At 43.7% G+C, this 22,623-nt stretch overlaps 1 protein-coding gene across 11 annotated transcripts in view; it reads right to left on the bottom strand.

Moving 5' to 3' along the window:
* ZC3H7B (zinc finger CCCH-type containing 7B) overlaps positions 1 to 22,623 on the bottom strand; it is a 76,477-nt gene that overhangs the window by 42,127 nt on the left and 11,727 nt on the right. For 4 of the 11 annotated variants that reach the window (XM_061639260.1, XM_061639261.1, XM_061639262.1 and 1 more), the window contains exons 3-10: positions 22,007 to 22,099; positions 20,791 to 20,824; positions 19,158 to 19,355; positions 17,571 to 17,729; positions 12,772 to 12,852; positions 11,622 to 11,681; positions 6,051 to 6,093; positions 4,776 to 5,035 (exon numbers count right to left, since the gene is read on the bottom strand). In XM_061639260.1, the coding sequence (XP_061495244.1) occupies positions 4,776 to 5,035; positions 6,051 to 6,093; positions 11,622 to 11,681; positions 12,772 to 12,852; positions 17,571 to 17,729; positions 19,158 to 19,355; positions 20,791 to 20,824; positions 22,007 to 22,099 (928 nt within the window). The remainder of the gene's footprint in view (positions 1 to 4,775; positions 5,036 to 6,050; positions 6,094 to 11,621; positions 11,682 to 12,771; positions 12,853 to 17,570; positions 17,730 to 19,157; positions 19,356 to 20,790; positions 20,825 to 22,006; positions 22,100 to 22,623) is intronic. The other 7 variants (XM_061639267.1, XM_061639268.1, XM_061639269.1 and 4 more) reach the window with 4 other exon arrangements.

The following is a 22,623-nucleotide window of genomic DNA, read 5'->3' as shown; positions in this document are numbered from 1 at the left end:
GGCTGTCACTGATAGGCATTACTACCTTGTGTTGTTTTCCATGAAGCCTGCAAGTTTTGGAGAAGTGTGAGAAGCAGCCTTATCTAGTATGGTCTGGGAAGCAAGGCCAGACAGTGGCTGTCATGGTAACGAGATAACAGCTTGGGAAAAAGTGCTTTTACTATTGCTGCTGTCTGCTGAGCTGTCTGTAGTAGTTTTGTACTTTGAACGTAGTAGAACTTCTCTCCTGCGGGGGGGATCTTAAAGCCGCTGGCCTTAATGTCTGAATAAAGACTCTTACATGATTTAATGCCTCTGGAACGGTTTCTTGAGCAACTTAACTACAACGTAATGTATGCTGTTTCACACAACAACGCAGACACAATCCAACAGTGGTAGCAGAGGATGGTTCCGAACCACAGCGCATTACACGGGAGTAAGTTGCTGGTCTGAACGGCAGACTGAGTTCCAGAGAGGGCAGCTTGATTGATTGCACCAGAAGGAGGTGAGCAACATGGCTGTAAACCTGTCTGGGGGAGGCTTGCCGATGGAAAGACTTAATGAGAAGAATTATGGCAGCTGGAAGCCGAGGATGAGGGCTTTGCTGATAAAAGAAGATTTATGGGAAGCTATTGAAGGTACACCCCCTGCACCCCTTTCAGCGGCTTGGATTAGGAATGATGAGCGGGCGCAGGCTTTTATACTTCTGACTCTATCTGACTCTCAACTGCTACACGTGAGAGATGTTACAAACGCCAAACAGATGTGGGACGTTCAACAGACTGCGGGATCTAGATTGTGTTTGGCACGGAAGCTGTATCAAATGTGCTTCACGGGTGAGTGCGACATGAGTGAGCATCTCACGGAATTCAGACGCCTGTTTGCTGAGTTGACAGACCGAGGCGTCGAACATTCTGAACTTCAGAAGACCTATCTGATCCTGGCTTCACTCGATGGAACGTGGAATAATATGGTCATGGCTTTTGAAGCCATGCCTGACGGAGGTTTGAACGTTGCGTTTATTGAGGAAAAACTGACCCAAGAATGGCAGCGGAGACAGGAGGCGAAAAGAACTGAGTCTTTGGAAGCTGTCCGGAGGCAGGAGGTGAAAAATGCCGTGCCGAAGGATAATAAACAGGAGCAGCAACAGAGGCTGAAGGCTTGTTTTGTGTGCGGAGACCGTCGACATCTCCAGCGCGATTGTCCAGTCAAGCGAAACTCCAGGGACGGAGGCTTGAAGCAAGGCAGTGTGAACTTTGTTTGTAAACAGAACTCTCAAGATTTACGACCTGTGAACTGGTTGCTCGACAGCGGAGCAAGCCATATTCTAATTAAGGACAGGAGTCTGTTTTACACGTCTACTGATGAGCAGGATTTTGTTTTACTTGCTGATGGATCACGGAATTCCGTAAAAGCATGTGGTCTGATTAAATTTGACAAGCTTGGCATTATGACAGACTGTTTGCTCGTCCCGGACTTGGCTCATAATATTTTATCAGTTAGCAAACTGGTAAGTTGTAATTATTCAGTGTTGTTCCACAAAGACCAATGTTTTATAATGAGGGGAGCTGAAGTGTGCATGCAGGGAAGCCTTAATGATGATTCAGAGTTTGTAATAAAGAGCAGTCAAGCAGGGTGTGCTGTGTTAAACGCTGAGGCACAGGTACATCAGGGCTGCGTCCATGAATGGCATCAAAGGCTGGGGCATGTAAACCTTGACAAGATAAAGAAAACCCCTTTGCACAGTGAAGGCATGCGTTTGAAAGACTGTGGTCAGTTAATGGATTGTGATTCTTGTAATCAAGCTAAAATGACTATTGCACCAATAAACCGGGAGGCTGAGAGAACCACAACAGCTCCCTACCAGCTAGTACATGTTGATTTAGCAGGGCCAATAAATGCTTCACGAGGAGGTGCGAAATTCTACATGGTATTGGTAGATGATTTTTCAAGATTTTGTCATGTTTTTCTGTTAAAGCATAAAAGTGAAGCTGAGCAGAAGCTGAAACTGTTCATTAAGAGAATCGAAACTCGACACGGTGTTACGGTGGGGGCTATACGCTCAGACCAAGGTGGGGAATTTACGAGTAAAGCATTGAGTGACTTTCTGGAGAGTAAGGGAATAAACCAGAATTTCACTGCTCCACACAGCCCGTTTTCCAATGGAACTGCTGAGAGAAAAAATAGGGTGCTTGGGGAAGCAATGAGAGCCATGCTGCTGGATTGCAGTTTAGGGAATTCTTTCTGGGGAGAGGCAATTCTTTATGCGAATTACATTCACAACAGGCTGTTACATAGTGCACTTGGAATGTCTCCTTATGAGAAACTGACTGGCAGAAAGCCTAAAATACAACACATTCAAAAATTTGGGGCAAGGTGCTGGATCCACATTCCACAGGGAAAAAGGAGGGGCAAGCTTGCGCCCAGAGCACAGCAAGGTTTTGTTTTGGGATTTCAGAATGCATATTTCAGAGTTTGGCATCCAGAAACACAGCAGTTAATTCTGAGCAGAAGCATTGAAGTCTCAGAAAAGCCTTGGGATCAAAGAGAGACAGTTATTCTTACAGGGTCAAATGACACACAAACACGAACACAATCACAACAGACATTTAAGCCAGATTTTGACATTAAAGTGGAAGGTACACAAATTCCTCTCAGAGATGCTTTGAATGAGCTCATTTCTGGAAGACGCAGATCAAAGAAACGAAAAGCTGAGGAAATGGATGATCCTGGGCAAGCGGTGCCAAGTACAAGCACAGGCTTAAGCACAAATGGGGGGGCAGAGAGAGCAGAAGCTCTGGTTCCTTTACGACGCTCCACGAGAGAGAATATAGGCAGACCGCCTGACAGATTTACAGTGGGATTGATTACAAGCCCAGGAATGCATAAACAGGTTGAAATGGATCCTGAGACACTTTATGTTACATGTGTTGAACCAAAGTTTGATTGAATAAAGTTCTAGCTGAATGTACAGAGATGTCCTGACATGTACTGAGATGTAATTCTGAACTGTACTGAACTGAAAAGGTATGATACAATGTATTGTAGAAATGTATTACTGTTTGACTATGTATTATGAAAATGTGTTTTATGTGTATATTTCAGTCTTAATGGAAAAGGGGGGACTGTTGGGCTGTCACTGATAGGCATTACTACCTTGTGTTGTTTTCCATGAAGCCTGCAAGTTTTGGAGAAGTGTGAGAAGCAGTCTTATCTAGTATGGTCTGGGAAGCAAGGCCAGACAGTGGTTGTCATGGTAACGAGATAACAGCTTGGGAAAAAGTGCTTTTACTATTGCTGCTGTCTGCTGAGCTGTCTGTAGTAGTTTTGTACTTTGAACGTAGTAGAACTTCTCTCCTGCGGGGGGGATCTTAAAGCCGCTGGCCTTAATGTCTGAATAAAGACTCTTACATGATTTAATGCCTCTGGAACGGTTTCTTGAGCAACTTAACTACAACGTAATGTATGCTGTTTCACACAACAACGCAGACACAATCCAACATTAACTGCATCTAAGACTGGAGGAGAGCAATTTGCACCCTGTCCAGGGTGTGTGGGCAGGAGTGCACAACCCTGCAGCATGCTTCCAATTACATAACCAAAGGTATACAATTGGGAACATTAGATGCACACACCCCCTTTCTGCACCTGAGGTGATAAACAATGCCACATGGTGTCAAGAACGCCTGGTTTGTGGGGTTGTTAACTAAAATGGTTCTGTGGCAAGGAATTGTGGGGAGAACATCTTGCCTGAATTACGGCCACAAGACTATTGCTTCTCATAGCTGAACTCAGTTAATTAGGCAGTGAGCAAGAACACCTGCTTGTCGGCCTGAGACTGGTACCTCAAGGCCACAGGCCTGGGAAGGTTGGAGAAGAGTGTGACCATTAGGCGCACAAGTTCCAGAAGATGTCATCATCAGAAAGCCCTCTGACTGGCAAATTAATGCCTGGCTATTGCTGGGCTTTTCCCCATCAAATTATAACTGTGAATCTGGGTTTTTGTTCCCCAGTGTTCTTTGGTGCTACCCGATATTGGGATTCCATCTCCCATCTGCTATCAATGTGGAACCATGAAGTTAATATGCTGGTTTACCTATATTGCGTGAGTATAGGTTAGGCTAGACAGCATTGTTATTTTTTGTTATTGTTGTGACTTGAACTCTTTGCCTTTTGTATTTTTACCTAACCCTAGCAGTGTCTGGTTTAAGGAATTATTTTGTTGTTACATTTTTGCACTTATATTTTATTTTAATAAAGCTATCTCTTTATTTACCAGCATGTGTTCATTTCAGGGGGAAACTGGCTCTGAATCCAGCACCTTCGCCAATTAGCCACAGACGACCATATAGTGGGGTATTTTGGCTTAAGGCTCCAAGACAAGGAGTGCATTCTTGGCTCTTGTCTTTTGGAATCCTTGGCAGGTATACTTCTGGCACTTTGGGTTTCCCCTTGGCCCGGAGTGGGTGACCAGGTTTAAGGGGTGGTGGCAGTCTACCTACCTTGCAGAGTTGGAGTTGGTTTAACTCAGCCCGGGTAAGGGAGTGCCTGGCTGGGATCAATTGCCCTGGGCTTGAGAGCTGACCCTAGTGGGAACTTGCAAGTTCTTGACACATGGAAATGTATAATATGTGTTCTGCTCTCCTGTTAGATCCCCTCAGATACTCAGAAAGCAAAAGGAGGGGGAAATACACAGAATGGTCTCGTGCTCAAGAAAAAAAGTAAGAGAAGACCATAACGGAGGAACTGAAAGCAGAGAATAGATGGACAGATAGACCTAGCAAATCCTTTCTTACTAGAGGGTACTGCGACCCATCTGCAATAGAATCCAGGATTGAGTCCAGTTCATCCCCAAGAACTCCTCCTTCAGTGAAGTCATCGACACTCTCAGACCCTGGCACGGATGCAGCATCTGCAGAAGGGAGCAGGGTGACGGCAGGGAGTGAAGTTGGTGTGCCTTTTGTGTTCAAGTCGGTTGATGAAAAGGCAGAGCCATCGCTCACATAAACAGAGGCAGGATTGGGAGCAGTGACACACTGAAGGTCCATAGAGCTGTCTGCAAGGCAAATTATTGGAGCACATCTGAATGACAGCGCGCACACACACACACACACACACAAACCAATCAAGTGATAAAGCTCAGAGAATCTTCATCTCTGAAATATAAGAAGCTACTGGATGCCACCCCAGATCATTTGCCCATTTAGCCCAATACTCTCTACTCTGGGTGGCAGTGGCTTGCCAGAGTCTCAGGGAGAGGTCTCTCTCTCTCATGTCTCTTCCCCCCCTCCTCCCAATCACCTACACTCTCTTCACCTACTTTGGGGAAGGGCTGTAGCTCAGTGGCAGAGCATCTGTTTCGCATGCAAAAGTTCCCAGATTCAATCCCCATCCTCTCCAGTTAGTTCTGGAAGAGAACCCTGCCTGAAACCCGGAGAGCCGCTGCCAGTCAGTATAGGCAATCATGAGCTAGACAGACCAATGGCCTGACTCAGTAGGAGGCAGCTTCCTGTGCTGATCCTTAAAAAAAAAAAGAGCTGGAAATGCCATGGATTGAACCGGGGACCTTCTGCATGCAAAGCCTGTGGTCTATAGTGTCTCCTGCCTTCAAAATACAGCTGCCAGTCTTTCAGACAGACTACAATCTAAAGTCATGCTTCCAGCGGCTTCTTTATAACAGGTGGGTCGCTCATATCTCCCAGCATTTAGAGCATACTTGCAAAATGTGTATCATGGAAACTGGACATCTCCTGCAGTGGATTCCATCACCACCACTCACATGTGCTGGCCACTTTAGCTTTTTCTGCCCACCTACACAGGTGAAGGGAACAGCTGCAAGGCCAGTGCAAGGTTCCCAAAGCTGTCTCAGGGAGGGAAGTCACAAGAGAAAGAGAATTTGTTTTTCCCTCCAAGAACATTTCCTGCAACTCCAGTTATGTTCCTTACTGGCAAACCGAGCAGAAGAGCCAGAGGTCCTGCATACATGTCCTGAGACTTCCTAAAATCAAAGGTACTTGAGTCATTGAGACAGACAAAGAATGCTATGAATCAAAGGAACATAAAACTATCACCTGTTTCAATGTCATCTACAGAGCCTAATCCGTTAGAAACAGCCTGTAAAAAGAACGAACACAGTATAGTCAAATTCCTCTTGAAAAAAAAAGGTTGTTATTCTTAACATTCAATTCTCTTCTCCACCTTTTACAAAGAGTTAATTCAGGGTACACAGTGATGTACCTAACTAAAGGAGCTGTGCAGGTTTTTTTCATTCTGCAGAGCAAGTTTTGATTCCTCTGCCTTTACTCCTCTACTGACACACAGATACTTGGCTCTGAATCCAGCATTAATTTCCTCTCTTAGTTTCACCCTCCCCACCATGCTTCAGGCAGGCTTTCAACTATTCAAAAAAGAACTGAGGCACATGTTCATCTAGTTAAATGTTCTTTGCCCCCCTTTTCTTTTAAACAGATTTAAAAAATTGGAGATACTGCTCAGGCTGGAGTATGTGAACTGTGCAACTGGCTGGCCCGTCTGACAATAAGTACTCTGCACAGCTGGCTGACTTCATGATTACCACAAGGACTACTGGCTAACCAGTCAGCACTCCGTACAGTCAGCTTCTGCTGAAAAACAGGAAGAACTACTTCCTGTTTTTCAGCATAAGTGGAACAATTAGTTGCTCCCACACTTCCCTGGAAGAAGTTGTACGTCTGACCAAAATGGATTCAGTGCATATCCAGAATGGACTGAGAAATGGACTCAGCACTCAAGCTGTGTATAACCATATGCAGCTTTAGTTTCCCTTTCATCTAGAAAATGGCTGCTAATCCTTTCTATTAGCGAGTGGGGTTGTCAAATTTCATACAGAATAGGGCTTCTATGCCTTCAATAAGTTGGAAATTCTGGCAGTTCACTTGTCATTGCAACTCTAGGCACATGTTGAACCTCCCCCCTCTTTTTAACTATTAAATAAACTACAGCCTGTCCCATATTGGAGCATGCAAGCCTACTACTGAACCTTCCTATACACAACTAGAACAGTTTGAATCACATCCAGAATTAAAGATGGCAAAAGCAAATGTTTAAAATATGTTACACAATTTAAAACTTCAAGTCCAATTCAAAATTAAAGCGGAAGTAGGTAAAAAAAAATAATTTCCATTTTAACTGAAAAATGACAGCTCAGAATGAATACAGTGTGGGGGGGGTAAGTCTACTTTTCCCCCGTCATTTTATATGGAGTTCAGATAACACTAGTGGGACTGTAGCACCAACTTTGAAATACCTGAACAGCTCTGGGTAAAAATAGTTGTTGAAGTTAAGTGTATGCATCTGGGTTAAGTCTATAAGCATGTGAAAAGAAAAGAAAAAAGGTTTAAATTTCACAAATTCTAGAGTTTTTATGTGATTTTTTAAAAATTAGGGAAAAGGAGAGAAAATATACAGGAGAACAGAGTCCATGCTCCTGTGCAACATACGTGCAATAAATTCCAAGCCTAATTCCAATTAGGGAACAATTAGTTTCCAGTTTTCTTAGCATCAAGACAAATATGGAAAACCTTAAGGTGCCAGATTAAAGTGCATATTATTTGCAGTGGGAACATGGACCCAATTGATTTCATTTGTATTCAATCTTTCTTCCAAGGCAGGTTCCCTGGTCTCCCACCCAGACACTGATCAAACCCAAACCAGCTTAACTCCAGTAAGGTTGCTGCATCATGTGCTTTCAGACCATGTCCTGAAGCTCAAAATGAATACAACTGGACAAGTTATTTAATTTCACCTTCAATTATTTCGACAGGCCTTTGTCATGATGAACTTTCACTGTACTCTTGTACTTTGAGTACTGATGCTTCACAGGAAAGTGAAAACCCATTGTTTGAGGCCAGTTGCAAGATTCAGTATATTTATCATGCTTAAAAGTCATATAAACCAGAGCTAATCTCAGGAAGCACAGTGCTTTTATTGTCTTACCTAACTGCCCTTTTTGTAGCAGCCTTTCAAATGCATTTATTTATTTATTAAATTTATATCCCACCCTTCCTCCCAGAAGGAGCCCAGGGCAGGGTTAAATGCCAGTAAGTTACTTGACAAAGCTGAACACCCACCCCTACTATGTCAGCACCCCCATATGAACAATTGGCACCAACCAAGAGGCTGCAATATCCTATGAACATTTCCTTGGGCATAGGTCCCATTGAATTCATTGGGACTTGCACAGGTCCAGGCTGCTGACCATGCAATAAATCAAACTTCAAACAAAGCAGCCAAACATGTTTGGTCCATTTTCAGATTTAAAATAATCAAAATGCCAAGAAAACAAATATTTAAGAGACTTCAAATATGAGAGAGAAAGCAAAAAGAGTATTATTTTATATTCCTGTTTCCCATCATGGAAGGTCTTTCATGAAAAAGGTTTTTTTTGGGGGGGGAGGGGTTGTTTTTTGGAGAGAGATTTAATTTTTTTAAAGCTATTTAAATAGCCATCTCTCATCAAGACATCATTAGGGCCAGTCACCTATGTATGCTTGTTTCATGCAATGCTTCTCTTGCACAAGATTTTATAGTACTGTATTCAAGACTGAATTCTAAAAGCAACTGAAAACACACCATTTAGGGCTCACAGCAGGTTTTGTAAAATCCAGTAACAACTAGATGTCAATAAAGTTTTTAGATATTATATGTAAAGGGTTTTTCTGCATGTGCCTTACCTTTAAATAGCTTATTCTATTTGATAACGATTTATTTCCAGTTTCTCTGCCAATGGCCTCTGTCATGCCCTCGCGCCCCCAAGAGCCACGGGGTGCATGCTTCAGACCCAATTCCCTCACCTTGGGCAATTGATCTGGAACCCAATCACCAAATTCCCCTTGCCAAGGCTGTGCAACCCAACACGAACCCTGCAAGGTAGAAGATAGGCTGCCACCACCCCTTCACTGATTCAACTCTGAGCTAGGGGAACTCAGAGCCCAGAAATAGGTAAACCAAGGTTCAAAAAGACAAGAGCCAAACAAACACTCCTTGTCCAGAAACCTCTGGAAAAACCAAAGAACATTGTGCTTTTACTCTTGGTAGTTTGTGGTCAGTGGTCAAGGTGCTGGATTCAGAACCAACCTTATCTCCCTCAATGAATACACCAGGTTAATAAGAAGTAGCTTTATTAAAAATATACGTGCACATTTAATATAGACGTAGCAGCAAAACAATTCCTCAAAACCACACCCAACCAGGGGTTTAGGTATAACATAAGAGAGTTCAACACACAACAGAAAATAATAAACTAACCAGCCTGTTCTTACTTACTGAAGAGGTAGTTGTTGGTAAGTCTCATCTCTCCTCAGAGAGAATAGCATCAGGTTGGTAAGAAGCAGTGGAACCCCATATAGGTATCCCAAGGACGCCCCAGGGGAACATCCAGTAAAATGTCCAGGGGGAACAAAAGCTATGGGTCTCAGCCCCTATACTTAAGGAAAAGACCACAACGGTTCAGGGTGAATTAACCAATCAGGGGGCTTTCTGATGCAATCCTATTCCCGAAGCCTCTTCGCTTTTTCGTGCCTTGCAGGCCCCCTCCCATCTCTGATCTCAACCTTCTCAGGCACACATGGCCTTGAGTACCAGGCTCCCAGCAGATTAGCAGAGATAAACAGGTGTTTCTGTTCAGGCCTCTCAACTGCTTGCAGCTGGAAACAAAACTTAACATTTTCCTCTCACAGAGGCCTGTCTCCTTCCAAGATGTAACTCCCACAATTCCCTGTATCCGAGCCATGTTACAAGAAAACCAGGTTAACAAATTTACAAGTTCATGACAGCCTCATGTTTTGGCTGTTTGGCAAGAAAGACTTCTCCTCCCTGGGAGGATATTGAACCCTTCTCCCAGGGAGGGCTGTGTACACTCCCTGTAGGTGCCATGCCCAGGGAGTTATATGGATGCTATACTAATTAGTTATATCTCCTCCTTTCTCCCCTTTGAGGCTTTCACTTCAAAACAGTGATTGTGACCAGTGGTGGCTGGTGACCATTGAGACCAGTGGGGCAGAAAGCAAAGAGCCCAACGGTAGATGGAGCCAAAGCCAATGACAGACAGAGCCAACTAATGTTAGTTTAGCCCCCATCCTCCTCCCTGCTTCTACAATGGCAGCCCTGAGACTAATGTGGAGGGAGCTAACAGCCAGGATCACCCCCTGGACTGTATGTAAATAAGAAGGCAGGCAGGTGGGGGCTGGCTGGGGCAGCAGTGCCCCATATGCCCTAATGGACCAGCCACCACTCATTGTGAGCAGGACTAGGGGGTTCAAACATCTGCCTGAATGGATGCCTAGGAACTGGCAGTGCTGCTGAGGCTTGTGGAATGGGGGGGTACTGTGTGTTTCAATGCAGGGAGATGCACTAGGGGCATGTCCCCACTAAGCAGAGTTCAATGGCTCCTTCCATATCATTTGGACAGTCACTGAATGGGGGGCTTTGGGGGATTTTTAAGTGGTGTGCGCTTCCTGTCTTGGCAAGTATAGGATACAGCAACCATCCCACCACCATAGCAGTGGATTATCTCCCCTGCTCTGGCACAATTAGGAAATAGGACTGCTCTGCTCATTAGAAACATGAAGTGAAATTTACTATTCCATATTTACTATTCAGTGGAAGGCACACATTTTCAAAAGCTCAGTCTGAAATGTTAGGTTGGTCTCTTAAAAATCCTTAAAAGGGATCCACAGAGCCTGAGGGAGGGAAGCTTAACACATATAGCAAGAGAAAGAAGGGGAATCAGATCCAGGCTAAGGCAAGTAAAACATTTGCTACTGTTCAATTTTGGGACTTCAGTTCTAGGATGACTTGGAAAAAAAGAAGTTTGTAATGCTCAGGGCCAGCCTCAGACACTCTGGAGCCCTTGGGCAAAAGCCTGCCCCAGGCCCCAGCGCTCCCTTTCCGCGACTCACATACGGTGAGAGCTTCGGGGCTCCGCCATTCCCTTCTTTAACTTATCAGCCAAGATGGCGGCAGAGGCTTCAGCCCCTTAGGAAAACCTCAGTCGCCATCTTTCTTAAGGGCACCGCTGTGTGCGCAACCGCAGAACAAGGTAAGTTAACGAAGGGAATGGCAGAGCCCTGAAGCTCTTGCCCTGCAATCCGCGGCAGCGATCCTGCCGCGAATCACGGAAGGGGAGCAGAGGGCCCCCCCAGGGGCTCCTATAGTCTCAGGGGCCCTCGGGCCAGTGCCCCACCTGACTGCCCCTTGGAACCGGCCCTGGTAATGCTTTACCAAAACTATCATTTTCAGCATAGTAGGGCAGCATTTTAAACTATACAATAATACGCACTTAAAAAGAGAGGAAGAAATGTTTAAAATTCTAGAAGGCTGTCAATTGCATTTACTGAAACATTCCTAGATAGTATCACTCCTTCTAATAGCAAACTCAGCCAGTGAGTGCCAGCAAGATTCTAACCAAACAGAATCACTAAGAAACAAGAGGGAAATATCAGCATATTTGGTGGAACCCCATAATTTGAGAACAACAAAACTCTTTAAGGGGAAAAGGGTGGGGGGAGAGATGAAAGAGTTTCATGGATGAGGTTATGGCTGGCTGACATGCTGAACAGGTACACTCCACACTACAAAATATTGTTTGAACAATAACGGCCTACCTGATTTGGTAAGGCAGATGACAGGCCATTACTGAGTAGAGAAAATGTTTCCAATTCCTGCTGCAAGGAAGAGAGAAAGTAGCAGGCACTTAACTGAAAAAAGAGCATTTACAAGATTCTGATGCAAAGACACTTCCATATAAAAAAGAGCAGGTAAACATACAAATTGGCACTGAGTGTATGCATTATGCATACACCCTGTACACAAACCAGAAATTGCAGCAAATCCTAGCTTCCCAGGGCACATGACAATGTACTTACAAGTTGCATGCTATTTCCATCACAGAACTGACTGCTGTGTTTGGAATAGCACATAACTTGTGAGTAGACAGCTCTGTTTGACTACTGGGTAGGGATTTCATGAAGGGTAAAACTAATAATGATAAGCTTTGACAGGAGAGGAGGTAGAGAGACACTCCCTCTGAAGTCTTCATAGATAGCCAAACAATATGATTCTGTTCTGAATTGGCTAGCTGAATTCAGATGGTGTTTTCTAATTAAACACTGTTTCTAATGTTGGCAGAGGCCTGCAGAGCACAGAGTGGTCATCAGTCCAGCCTTCTGGTTTGTTCACAAGTCTTTTACACTCAAATATACACACCAATTAGCACTCCCCCAAAACCACCGTGATGCACTGACTAGAGCAGACATGGGGAAGCAGTGGCTCTTCAGAAATTGGTGAAATGTTGGTGGATAACAACTCCTATCATCCCTGACAATTGGCCATGCTGGCTGGGCCTAATAGGAGTTTGGGTCCAACAACATCTGGAGGGTCACACAGGATCTGTACCCCAGACCTGCTCAACTGCACCAAGGCCAACAATGAGCACTGGCCATGAATGGTGGCCTGCCAGAACTCAAACACTTCCTTTTTCTGCGCTCTCTCTCTCTCTCTAGGACTACATAAACAGGGGTGAATCCCGCTGAATCCTGCTTGGTGGATGTGCAGGCTTAGAGCAGAGCACTGGGTTTGGATCTTGAAACCCCAAGCCCACAGCCCTGCACAACCATCATGATGCTCACAGGAGAGCCTTTAGGCAAATCACTATCTCTCAGTCTAATCTATCTCCAAGGATTATTGGGAGAATAAAATGATACACATGTAGGGTTATATGTTATATGGAAAAAGAGTGGAACACAAATACTATACCTGAGGTCTCTTATAGGCTTTCCGGACCCTTAATCCCAGTTTTTGTGCAAGCTCCTGGCCAAGTTGTGCCACACTTTCATCCTTCAGGGAGAAAAAAAATGAGAACATTTTTTGTATCAAGTATTTCACTCGATTCTTTGCAAAAATACAAGAGTTTCAGCTACAGAGAAACTGAAGCTGTATGCCTCTCATTTTTATTGGCAATGAAAAAACCCCAGGTGTTTTCACCTTAAGACAAGCAAATAATGTGAGGTACCAGCTTAAAGCTCATAATAAATATATCAAGAAAGTGACTAATTTTCTTCTAGGGGATAGAAGCATTCCACTTAGTAGGTTAAATTGATCATTAACAACAATACACACATATATTCAGTTTCATTCACTGTCTCTGATCACACATTGCATGTAAACACGCATGCAAAGACAGGTCACCAAGAAGCCCTGATATTTCAAGATCCTGAGCCCAGAGTTGTAGTACACCATGGAGGTGTTGCACTACACCAGTGTTTCCCAACTAGTGGGCCACCAGATGTTGTTGGACCACAATTCCCATCTTTCCTGACCATTGGCAATGCTGGCTGAGGCTGTTGGGAGTTGTGGTCCAACAACATCTGGTGGCCCACTAGTTGGGAAAGGCTGCACTACACTTTAATTACTAGGTAGGGAATTAGCAAAATATTGCATAGTCCCAATTTGGGTAAAAAAGATGTTTGTTTCCTACAAAGCTCCAAAACAGTAGAGAGAGTAAAACAGCTGTGCAACGCAGAACAGCCAAGACGGTTACAGATAATAAAATGATTGGTTAGAGCAAAAGAAACCCCTTAGGCATAGATTTCTTTACCACCACCCTGCTGGAACCAAGCCATGTATTTGCTTATTTCTATGGAGAAAGAGAAAGAAACAGACAGAAATGAAGGAAAAACTATTGCCATATAAAGAGCAGTGAGGTACACAAGGGATTTGACAGGCTGCAACGGATACTTAGATGCAACAGGGGAAATACAAATGGAAGGGGTCTGGGCAACTACAACTACAACTTATTATCAGATTTATATTCCACCCTTACTCCCAGAATGAGCCCAGGATGTCAAACAAATGACAAAACCTTAAAAACATCAATAAAGCACCTTAAAAACAAAGCATCTTTAAAGAATCATAAAAACAAAAATCTTTAAAAAACACTTTTTTAAAAAAACTTGGAAAACTTCTTTAAAACAATTCCAACATAGATGTGGACTGGGATACGGTCTCTACTTAAAAGTCTTGTTGAAAGAGGAAGGTCTTCAGCAGGCACCAAAAAGACAAGAGAGACGGTGCCTGTCTAATATTTAAGAGGAGTGAATTCCAAAGAGTAGCTGCCACAACATTAAAGGTGTGCTTCCTACGCTGTGTGGAACAGACCTCCTGATGAGATGGTATCTGGAGGCCCTCACCGGCAGTGGGGTGATCAACTAAGTATATAAGTGGGAAGATGATCGTTCAGGCATCCTGGTCCCAACCTGCATAGGGCTTTATACACCCTGATTAACACCTTGAACATAGCCCAATAGCTATCAGGCAGCCAGTGCAATTGTTTCAGCAGCGGGGTAACATGTTGACACTATCCTGCCCTAATCACCAGTTGCTCTGCTGTATTTTACACCAGCTACAGCTCCTGGACTAACCTCAAGGGCAACCCCACAGAGAGTGCTTACAGTAATTGAGCCTGGAGGTTACCAAAGCATGCATGACAGTGGCCAGGCTAACCTGGACCAGAAAGGGCCACAGCTGTCTTACCAGCTGAAACTGGTAAAAGGCACTCCTAGCCACTGAGGTCACCTGGGCCTCTAGCAACAAAGATGGATCCAGGAGCACTCCCAGACTATGAGTTTTCTCTTTCAGAGGGAATATGACCCAATCCAAAACAGGCAATTGACCAATTATCCAGACTCGGGAATCAGCTACCCACAGCGCCTCCGTCTTACTAGGATTCAGAGTCAGTTTCTTGGCCCTCATCCAGCCCACCACTGAGTCCATGGACCAGTCCAGGGTTTGCATGGCCTCTCCTAATTCAGCTGTTACCGAGAAATAGAGCTGGGTATCATGAGCATACTGTTGACCACTTGCCCCAAATCTGGCCGCTCCCAACAGCTTCATATAAATGTTAAACAGCACTGGGGACATGATGGTACCCTGTGGCACCCTACAACTGCCAGGGACCCGAGAGACAACAACCCAAATGCTATTCTCCGAAACCGAGCCCAGAGATAGGATCGGAACCATTATAAAACCACGCCTCCAGTACCCATCTCACCAAGTCAGCTCAGAAGGATACCATGGTCAATGGTATCAAGAGCTACTGAGAGATCACATAAGAGTAATAGGGTTGCACTCCCCCTGTCCTTCTCCCGGTATAGGTCATCCATCAGGGCGACCAAGACTTATTCAGTCCCATGATCAGGCCTGCACCCAGATTGGAGTGGGTCAAGATAATCTGTTTCATTCAGGAATTCTTGCAAGTGCTGCACCACAACCCTCTCAATCACCTTCCCTAAAAAGGGGGCATTCGCAAATGCGCGGTAGTTGTCACAAACAAATGGGTCCAGGGTGGGCTTTTTCAGGAATAGATGGATCACCGCCACTTTCAGGGCAGCTGGGACCACTTGCTCCCACAAAGATGCACTGACCACACCCTCTGTCATACTCCCTAGGCAAGCTTTAATAAGCCAAGAAAGGCAAGGGTCGAGAAGACACGTTGCTGGCCACCTTGTTGCAAGCACTTTGTCCACATCATCAGGCCACATCAACTGAAATATGAGGGCAGGAAGTACAGCAAGATCTGGGAAAAAGAGGAAAGAGAAGGGCTAAAATATAGATAGTTACCTGTTCCAAGGAAAGGAGGAGTAGGTTTCCTGGCTTTCACAGTAAGCCAATGTTTTAGGGTCACTGCGCTAAAGTTTGAAATATGTCAAACTTCTTGGAAAAGATAAACACAAATATCTGGGTGTTACAACACTCTCTGTTAAAGAATTTCTCTTGTTCGCAATTATTATAGGTGAGGAAGTGGGAGGACCAGAAGTAGGTACACCTTCATAGGTTGCCCTGAGCCCTGCATGGTGTGGTACCAAAGCAAGCACTCTGGGTTTGCTAGTACTCTTCCAAAATGTTAAAAAGTAGGGAAAGGGCTCTCGAGGGAAACTCACAGAATTGAGTTCCCTTTTTGGGTCCCCAACTAGACTAGAGAAAACAACATACACAATGAAGAGGCACAGTCTTTCTTGGAGCATCCCATGCAAGGCGGTCAGTGGCTGAGTAAGTTAACAATGTGGACTCCTGGAGACAAGAACTTAAAGACTTTGCCTCCTGTGGGGAGGTGTTATCTGGGTGATTATCTGGGCTGGTGAGAGGAAGAGTTTCCAAAAACAAAAGATGAGTATGCTAACAGGATACTTGAGGTTTTCCAGCACGTAAGATCCAGGGGGAAGCATAGGGAAGAAAGTTACAGGCCCAGTACAAAAACTGAATAAGGATTTTAGCTCCAGACTGTACACGACCCTGAGCGCCAAGAGCAAAAGCACAAGTGCTAAGAGAGCACTACATGCAAAATGGAGGTAGAGGAACCTCATCTTAAGAGATGCATATAAATGGTAGGGACAGTGCTAGTCGGAAAGATGCTTTTGTTCTTGCCAAGCAAAATAGAGATGCATGCTTGTGTTAGCTGTTTGTAAACTGATCAGGTACTGAGTAAGGCATTGCATCCTTCAGAAGCTCTTGCTCCTTCCAGACAATGAAAACAAGTTTATCTTTTATTAAGGAGAGTTGCTTGCATGGCAAGGTTTGCTTCTTCTGTTGTGCTTGCAAAAGCCTCCTGCTTTGCACAGTCACCCACAGACCGAACATTAAGCAACCAAGGAGATAAAGAGGCATTCTCAGGGTACCAGCACTACAGGCATGAGCTGAGTAAACCCAAACAAAGCCTCAGACTTACACATGTCCCCGTTCTGCACAGCTGGGCGAAGGATTTGTGCAGCTCCTTTCAGATCTTTCCACAGATCTCGGCTTGTCATGTTGCCAGGACAAGGAATTAAGGTTCATCACAAACTAGGGTTCGTTAAGCAGCTCCATAATCCATGGCTTGAAGATGGCTTATTTTGAAATTGAGCAGTGTTTTTAATAAACAGCACAGGAGGTAGGGGGAGCGTGCGACTTTGCTCAGGGTTATTCCAGCTCATGCACATAGGGCTATACCATGGTTTAGTGTCACATGAAAACAAGTCCTTTTTTGGGGGGCATAGTGTTAGACTATGCCTACACTTGTGCCAAAATATCCTATTTCCATTTGCAGAACTGTGTAAGTTAACATTGCATCCATTTACTTAGCATGATTTGCTCCACTTCTAGTGCTGTTTTAAAACTTGTACCAGTGTGGCTGTGAGCAAGATATGAACAGAACAGGGGAAGGCAACTAGGATAGATGGGATGTAGAGGCAGGAAAGCAAGGGAAAAACAAGAAGAACTTGCAGTGAGAGATGGCAGGAACTCTTTTGCAGAAGCTGTCATATATGATCAAGTTTGCATGTGCAATAATGCTGAAGACTATGATAACCTGCCATATTTGTACTAGGATGCTCTATTTATTAGTTTGCTCAAGGTCTGGAAGATTTGTAGATTGCTCTCTGGATTAAAAAGAAAGATGGAGAGAGCCAATTAAAGGAGAGGGGGGGAATCTCTGAAGTATGAATATAATTTATTTCAAGGCATTTAAGCTGCTTTTCCATAAAAAATATTCAATAACTGCAAATGTGTAAACCATTACTTACATGCGGGAGGGAGAGCAGACAACGGCTGTTAAATTCATAGGCTTCCTTGTGCCTCCCTAACTCGTTCAAACAGCGGGCTTTCCGGAAGAGCGCACGGATGTTCTCCTTGCTGAATCCCAGAGCCTTCTCACTGTCTTCCAGAGCCTTCTCATACAGGCCCTTTTGGAAAAAGAGGCCATCATAACCATGAGAACTTTAACATAAACAGATCCTCCATGTCTTTTCCATGTGAGATCTGTCCCAACTAATCCGCTGCTCTTAAGTACTGTCTGTACGGAAAGGAAAGGAGGAGCAAAACAGAGTGCTAAATAAATATGGGCTGTAGCCCAAGCAGCTGACAACCAACCTAGCCTGTCAAACAGGGACTAGCAGTTCCCCATCTCCTTCATGAGACCAGCAAACACATGGGGTGATATCCAACATTAGTCATGTGCAGAGTAGACTTAAGTCCTTTGATTTCAATGGGTTTACTCTGATTATGACTTAGTTGGATATTGCCATGATTTCCAATACATACTTCCTACAGTCCAAAGACTTGAAGAAAATTAAAGTTGTAAATGTTGTCACTTGGCCAGAAGTTTGTTGACCTGACCAGAACTTCATCCTCCTGTCCAGTTCTCAGTTCTTAGCTTTTGGATATCAAAGTGCAAAAACTGTTCCTGCCTCCAGACTCTGTCCATGTGGTGTGTGCGCATGCATGCATGCATACACACAGGTATGTGCATAGATATGTGTGTACAAGTGTCTCCATTCGTATGTTTTGTCCTTGTCAGAGCATAAGGCAGCAAACTTCAACCTCACACACTCCATCCTCCCCTTCCTTCACATTGGAAGAAAATGAGAAGTTTCTGTTTCTAATCTTCCCTCATGTGCAAAGGAAGGAGTGCATGAGTCTGAGGATTGCTGATGCTCATTCTTATAACAAATCGTGGTTTGTAATTACATCTGAGTTGCATGTGCATGTGTGCGCATGTGTATATATAGATGCACACACACACCTCTGTTAATGTAGGAAAACATACATCTACAAAAACATTGTAGCCCATGAATTCTTACACCAAAATAGATGTGCCACATAATCCCTTGTTGGTTTTCTCACAAAAGATTAATATGGCTTTTGGGAGGCCTGCCTCATGTTTTAATCAGCATGGCTCTAAGCGCAGCATTCCCCCATGCCAATTCTCACCAAGTACCAGACACAAAGTGACAAACTTCAGAGAAGTAGGCATGCTAAGACTGGTGTAGGCAAAGACAACAAGAAATCATGTGTGTGCTATGCCCCCTTCCATATTAGAACAGTGTGTCACATTAACACCTTCAAAATTGGACCAGTTTCCCCATACTTCTCCTTGATATGTATTGCCTTTAGTCAGTTTTAAAAAAAAGGGGGTGAAGGAATGAATCACAAACACGATCATCACTTGATGACTGCAACCTCAATCAATAGGATTGCATTAAAAACTTTGATTTCTCCCAAAATTAATTCAATGCAATTGAAACCTCCTTGCATATTCAGCAGCAAGTTATCAAGCGATGAGAAATCAAATGAAGCACATATATGCATGAACTAGCCATAAAAGTACTCACCATGGCAAAGTAGCAGGCAGCCCGGTTGACATGCAGCTTGCATAAGAGATCCACTGGAATGGTCACCTCATCTGAAGCTGCATATTCAGCCACATTGAGCCCTTCTACATACTGTACCAGCGCCAGCTTGAAATCCTTCTCTCTGAACAAATCATTGCCCTCTGCAAATAGGTTTTGCACCAGCTTTTGCAAAAAGGCCTGTAGAAAGAAAAAAGACACAAGAATTATGGCATAATTCAGTGTACCATCCTCAGTGTGCCATACTATGGTGCTCTTTCTACAGTGCCCAAGCAGTATCTAAATCACCGTATTTACTCTTTCATAAAAATATAAAGGAGGTACCTATTTTAGACAATCCTAGAAAGTAACAAATTACAGGTTTGTGAGAAAAACACTGTTCCTTTGTTGTGAATGGGCATATGAACTGTTTGTTTCCTTCCAATGTCAGCCTGGAGGAGTGGGGAGAGTACAGCAGACATGATTTGCTCATGCACATTAAGCCATGGTTTATGGCTTAGCATGATGTGCGAACACAGCCCATGCCTGTTTTTTCTCTCTCACCCCAATTATACTGTACTGTGCTTTATCACATCACAATATTAGACTATGCACCTACCCATACTGCACAGTGTGCTGATGTCACAACAGAGTGTAGAAAGGACTTGACAAAAAAACCCAGGACCTGTACTGACTATGGTGCAGCTCTCCACCTAGGGAATTGCCTGGCCTTATAATTAAGATTGGAGAGGGGACACTTGCCAAGGATAACCTGCCAGAGGCTGCAGGTCTCAAATGAGGAGCCTTAAGAGCCAGGCAATAACAGTGCATAAGTGGGCTTGATTTAAATCAGTTTCCCCATTTTGAAATTCATTTATTTCCTGAACAAGCATAGCATAATAAAAGCATATTAGGCAATACCCAATGTTAGTCATACTCAGAGTAGACCCTCTGAAATTCACAAACATAAGTAACTTAGTCCAACTCCAAAATATCATTGGTAAGTAAATGCCCATTTTGCTAGGTTAATAGCTTGAGAACTGAACCCTGTGGGAGCTCAGGTAGCTGGAGGGTACAAAATAGGAATACAAAAACCACCCACACGGGCTCAGTTGATAATCCCAATGCAATTCAGAATGGCGTCTCCAGAATCCTAGTGCCATTACAACTTCCTAGTCCTTGGATCCAGTAGGAAGCCCAGAGCAACTTGTTATGTTTTTATTTCTAATGCATAACCATGGATGTTGGACATTTTCCAGTAATTTTTTTAACACACAAAAGCAGCCTTTAGCTCTATAGGTTTCATGGATGGTCATGATTCAGTTTTAAGAGATTAAAGTTGCAATTCTACATAGTTACCTGGGTGTAAGTCTTACTGGACACAAGCATGCACAACTCTGAAAGCTGCATAGGCCCTCAGCCAATGTCTCACCTGACCGCCCGATGGTGCTGGGCCTGCCTACCCCTGTTCTATGTGCAACTATATCCATCCAGTCACAACAGTAACTACTTCCGCTTCCCTCCCTGCCATACCCTGTCCCCAGTCACAAACACTAATTTTGACAAGATGACTAAGCATATTGGTAATAATACATCATTTGGTACTATTTTTTTAAAAGAAAAATCTTAAAATTACCTCATAATCTTCTTGGCTCAGGGGTAGTGTGGACCTAGACAAAAAGAAAGAGGTTGTGAAATACAGAAATGTACAAATACATGCATCAGGCTGATATGCAAAAGGGCGCAGCTCTAAGTGTACAGTATAATCAGAAATAGGGAACATCTCTTTTTTCATTTATGAACATTGTTGCTTGGTTTGCTCACTTTTCAGAAATGAGCTTGCAGAATACATTTAGCATCCTTTTTCCATACCCTCTATTAACAATACATGTGGGACACTGCATTGCTCCTTTGGCTACTAGTGCTATGGTTTGTACAAAATTACCTGTGGGTATACAATACTTTAATCTCACTTACAATCACACTTACATTCACAAACAAAAAAAACTTTACCACAAAAATCCACATTAATTGAAAGATCTCTCTCTCTCTCTCTCTCTCTCTCTCTCTCTCTCTCACACACACACACACACACACACACACACACACACACACACACACTTTTAACAACTATGTTTGTGCAAGAGAGCAGGTTTAAAGTAACAACATTCAGAAAGCTGCTAACATGGGATCATCCACAACTTGGCTGAACATCTGTATTTATTTAAATTTCTTTTTACTTTCAAGGCAGTAGAAGTGACTAGCACAAGACAATAGAGTCCTTTGCCTAACAAGTGAGCAATGATACCACCAACTACAGTTATTAGCCAGCATGATATCATTCCTACACCATCAACGATGGCAACTTAAACTGAAGGGGATAAATAAGTCAGGGTACTTCAGCTCCTTTATGTCATTAAGACTGCCCTCCAAAAGGTCAAATGTTTTCTATAATGAGAAAATATCCCCTGGACAAGGTCAGCATCACTAGGTGGCACTGTGGAGGCAATACTTTTTCCACATCAGCTACCAGCCCAAACACACTTTTGTTTTTCAGTGTATCAAATGACTACTAGTTGCCCACATCATAAGCACAGTATCCAGTTCAGTTAATTGTGTTTGTCAAGTATTTTGTTAGCTTCTTCAATAGCATGAACCAACACTTTTCAGTATACAAATGAAAGGAGGCAAAGTCAAGGCTGTTGCTTAGGTACCCAGGCCTTTCAGGAAAGTGTAGCTAGTTAACAGCTCCATAGTCTATACAGATGAGGAAGCTGTGTGGGAACCACAGATTTCAACTGAGTTTGACCCCTCTATCCCATGAAGTTGTACTGACCAGAGTCTAAAATTACCTAACTTTTGTGCTGATGTGAACCGCCAGAAGGGCCTGGGGTGGTGGTGGTAATCTCGATTTAACATGGTAGAACGCATTGTTACCCCACTGCCTGTATAATGACAGAGGCAAAATTAGAAGCAAGGACTTTTTGGTTCACAGCTCCTATCTTAGCCAAGCAGAACTATCCTAGTTCCAAAATACAAATATGGATGCTTCCAGGGAGTGGCTGCCTTTTACCCTATTGTTGACCTGGCCAAGCCAACCGATGCCAGGGTAAACAGCATGTATAAGCAGAGGCTTTACATTGCCATTGGGGACAGAAAGACCATCAGTGCCCAAGAAGAAGCACCATGGGCAGGGTCCAAAAGAGCTGCATCACCATAATAACCTCCACCACCATGGGTATGTGCAGACTGTCACCATTTTGCAGAAGGAATTCAAGTGCATACTGGAACTTTAGCACATGTCAGAACGGGAAAAGCAAGCAGAGGTATTAAGAAACAGTTTGATTTGTACTGTATGCTAGCTGGGAGGCCAAGTTGTTTTCCTTTGAAACAGAAGCATCTGATCACCTTAGGAAAGGACAAACTCTTCTTGCACAGCTTTGCTGTAACAAATGCCTGTTGCCCTTCT

The sequence above is a fragment of the Rhineura floridana genome, chromosome 8 (assembly GCF_030035675.1).
Source record: "Rhineura floridana isolate rRhiFlo1 chromosome 8, rRhiFlo1.hap2, whole genome shotgun sequence".
NCBI lineage: Eukaryota > Metazoa > Chordata > Lepidosauria > Squamata > Rhineuridae > Rhineura > Rhineura floridana.
Note: the sequence above shows the minus strand (reverse complement) of the source record. Positions and strands in the feature narration are given on the sequence as shown.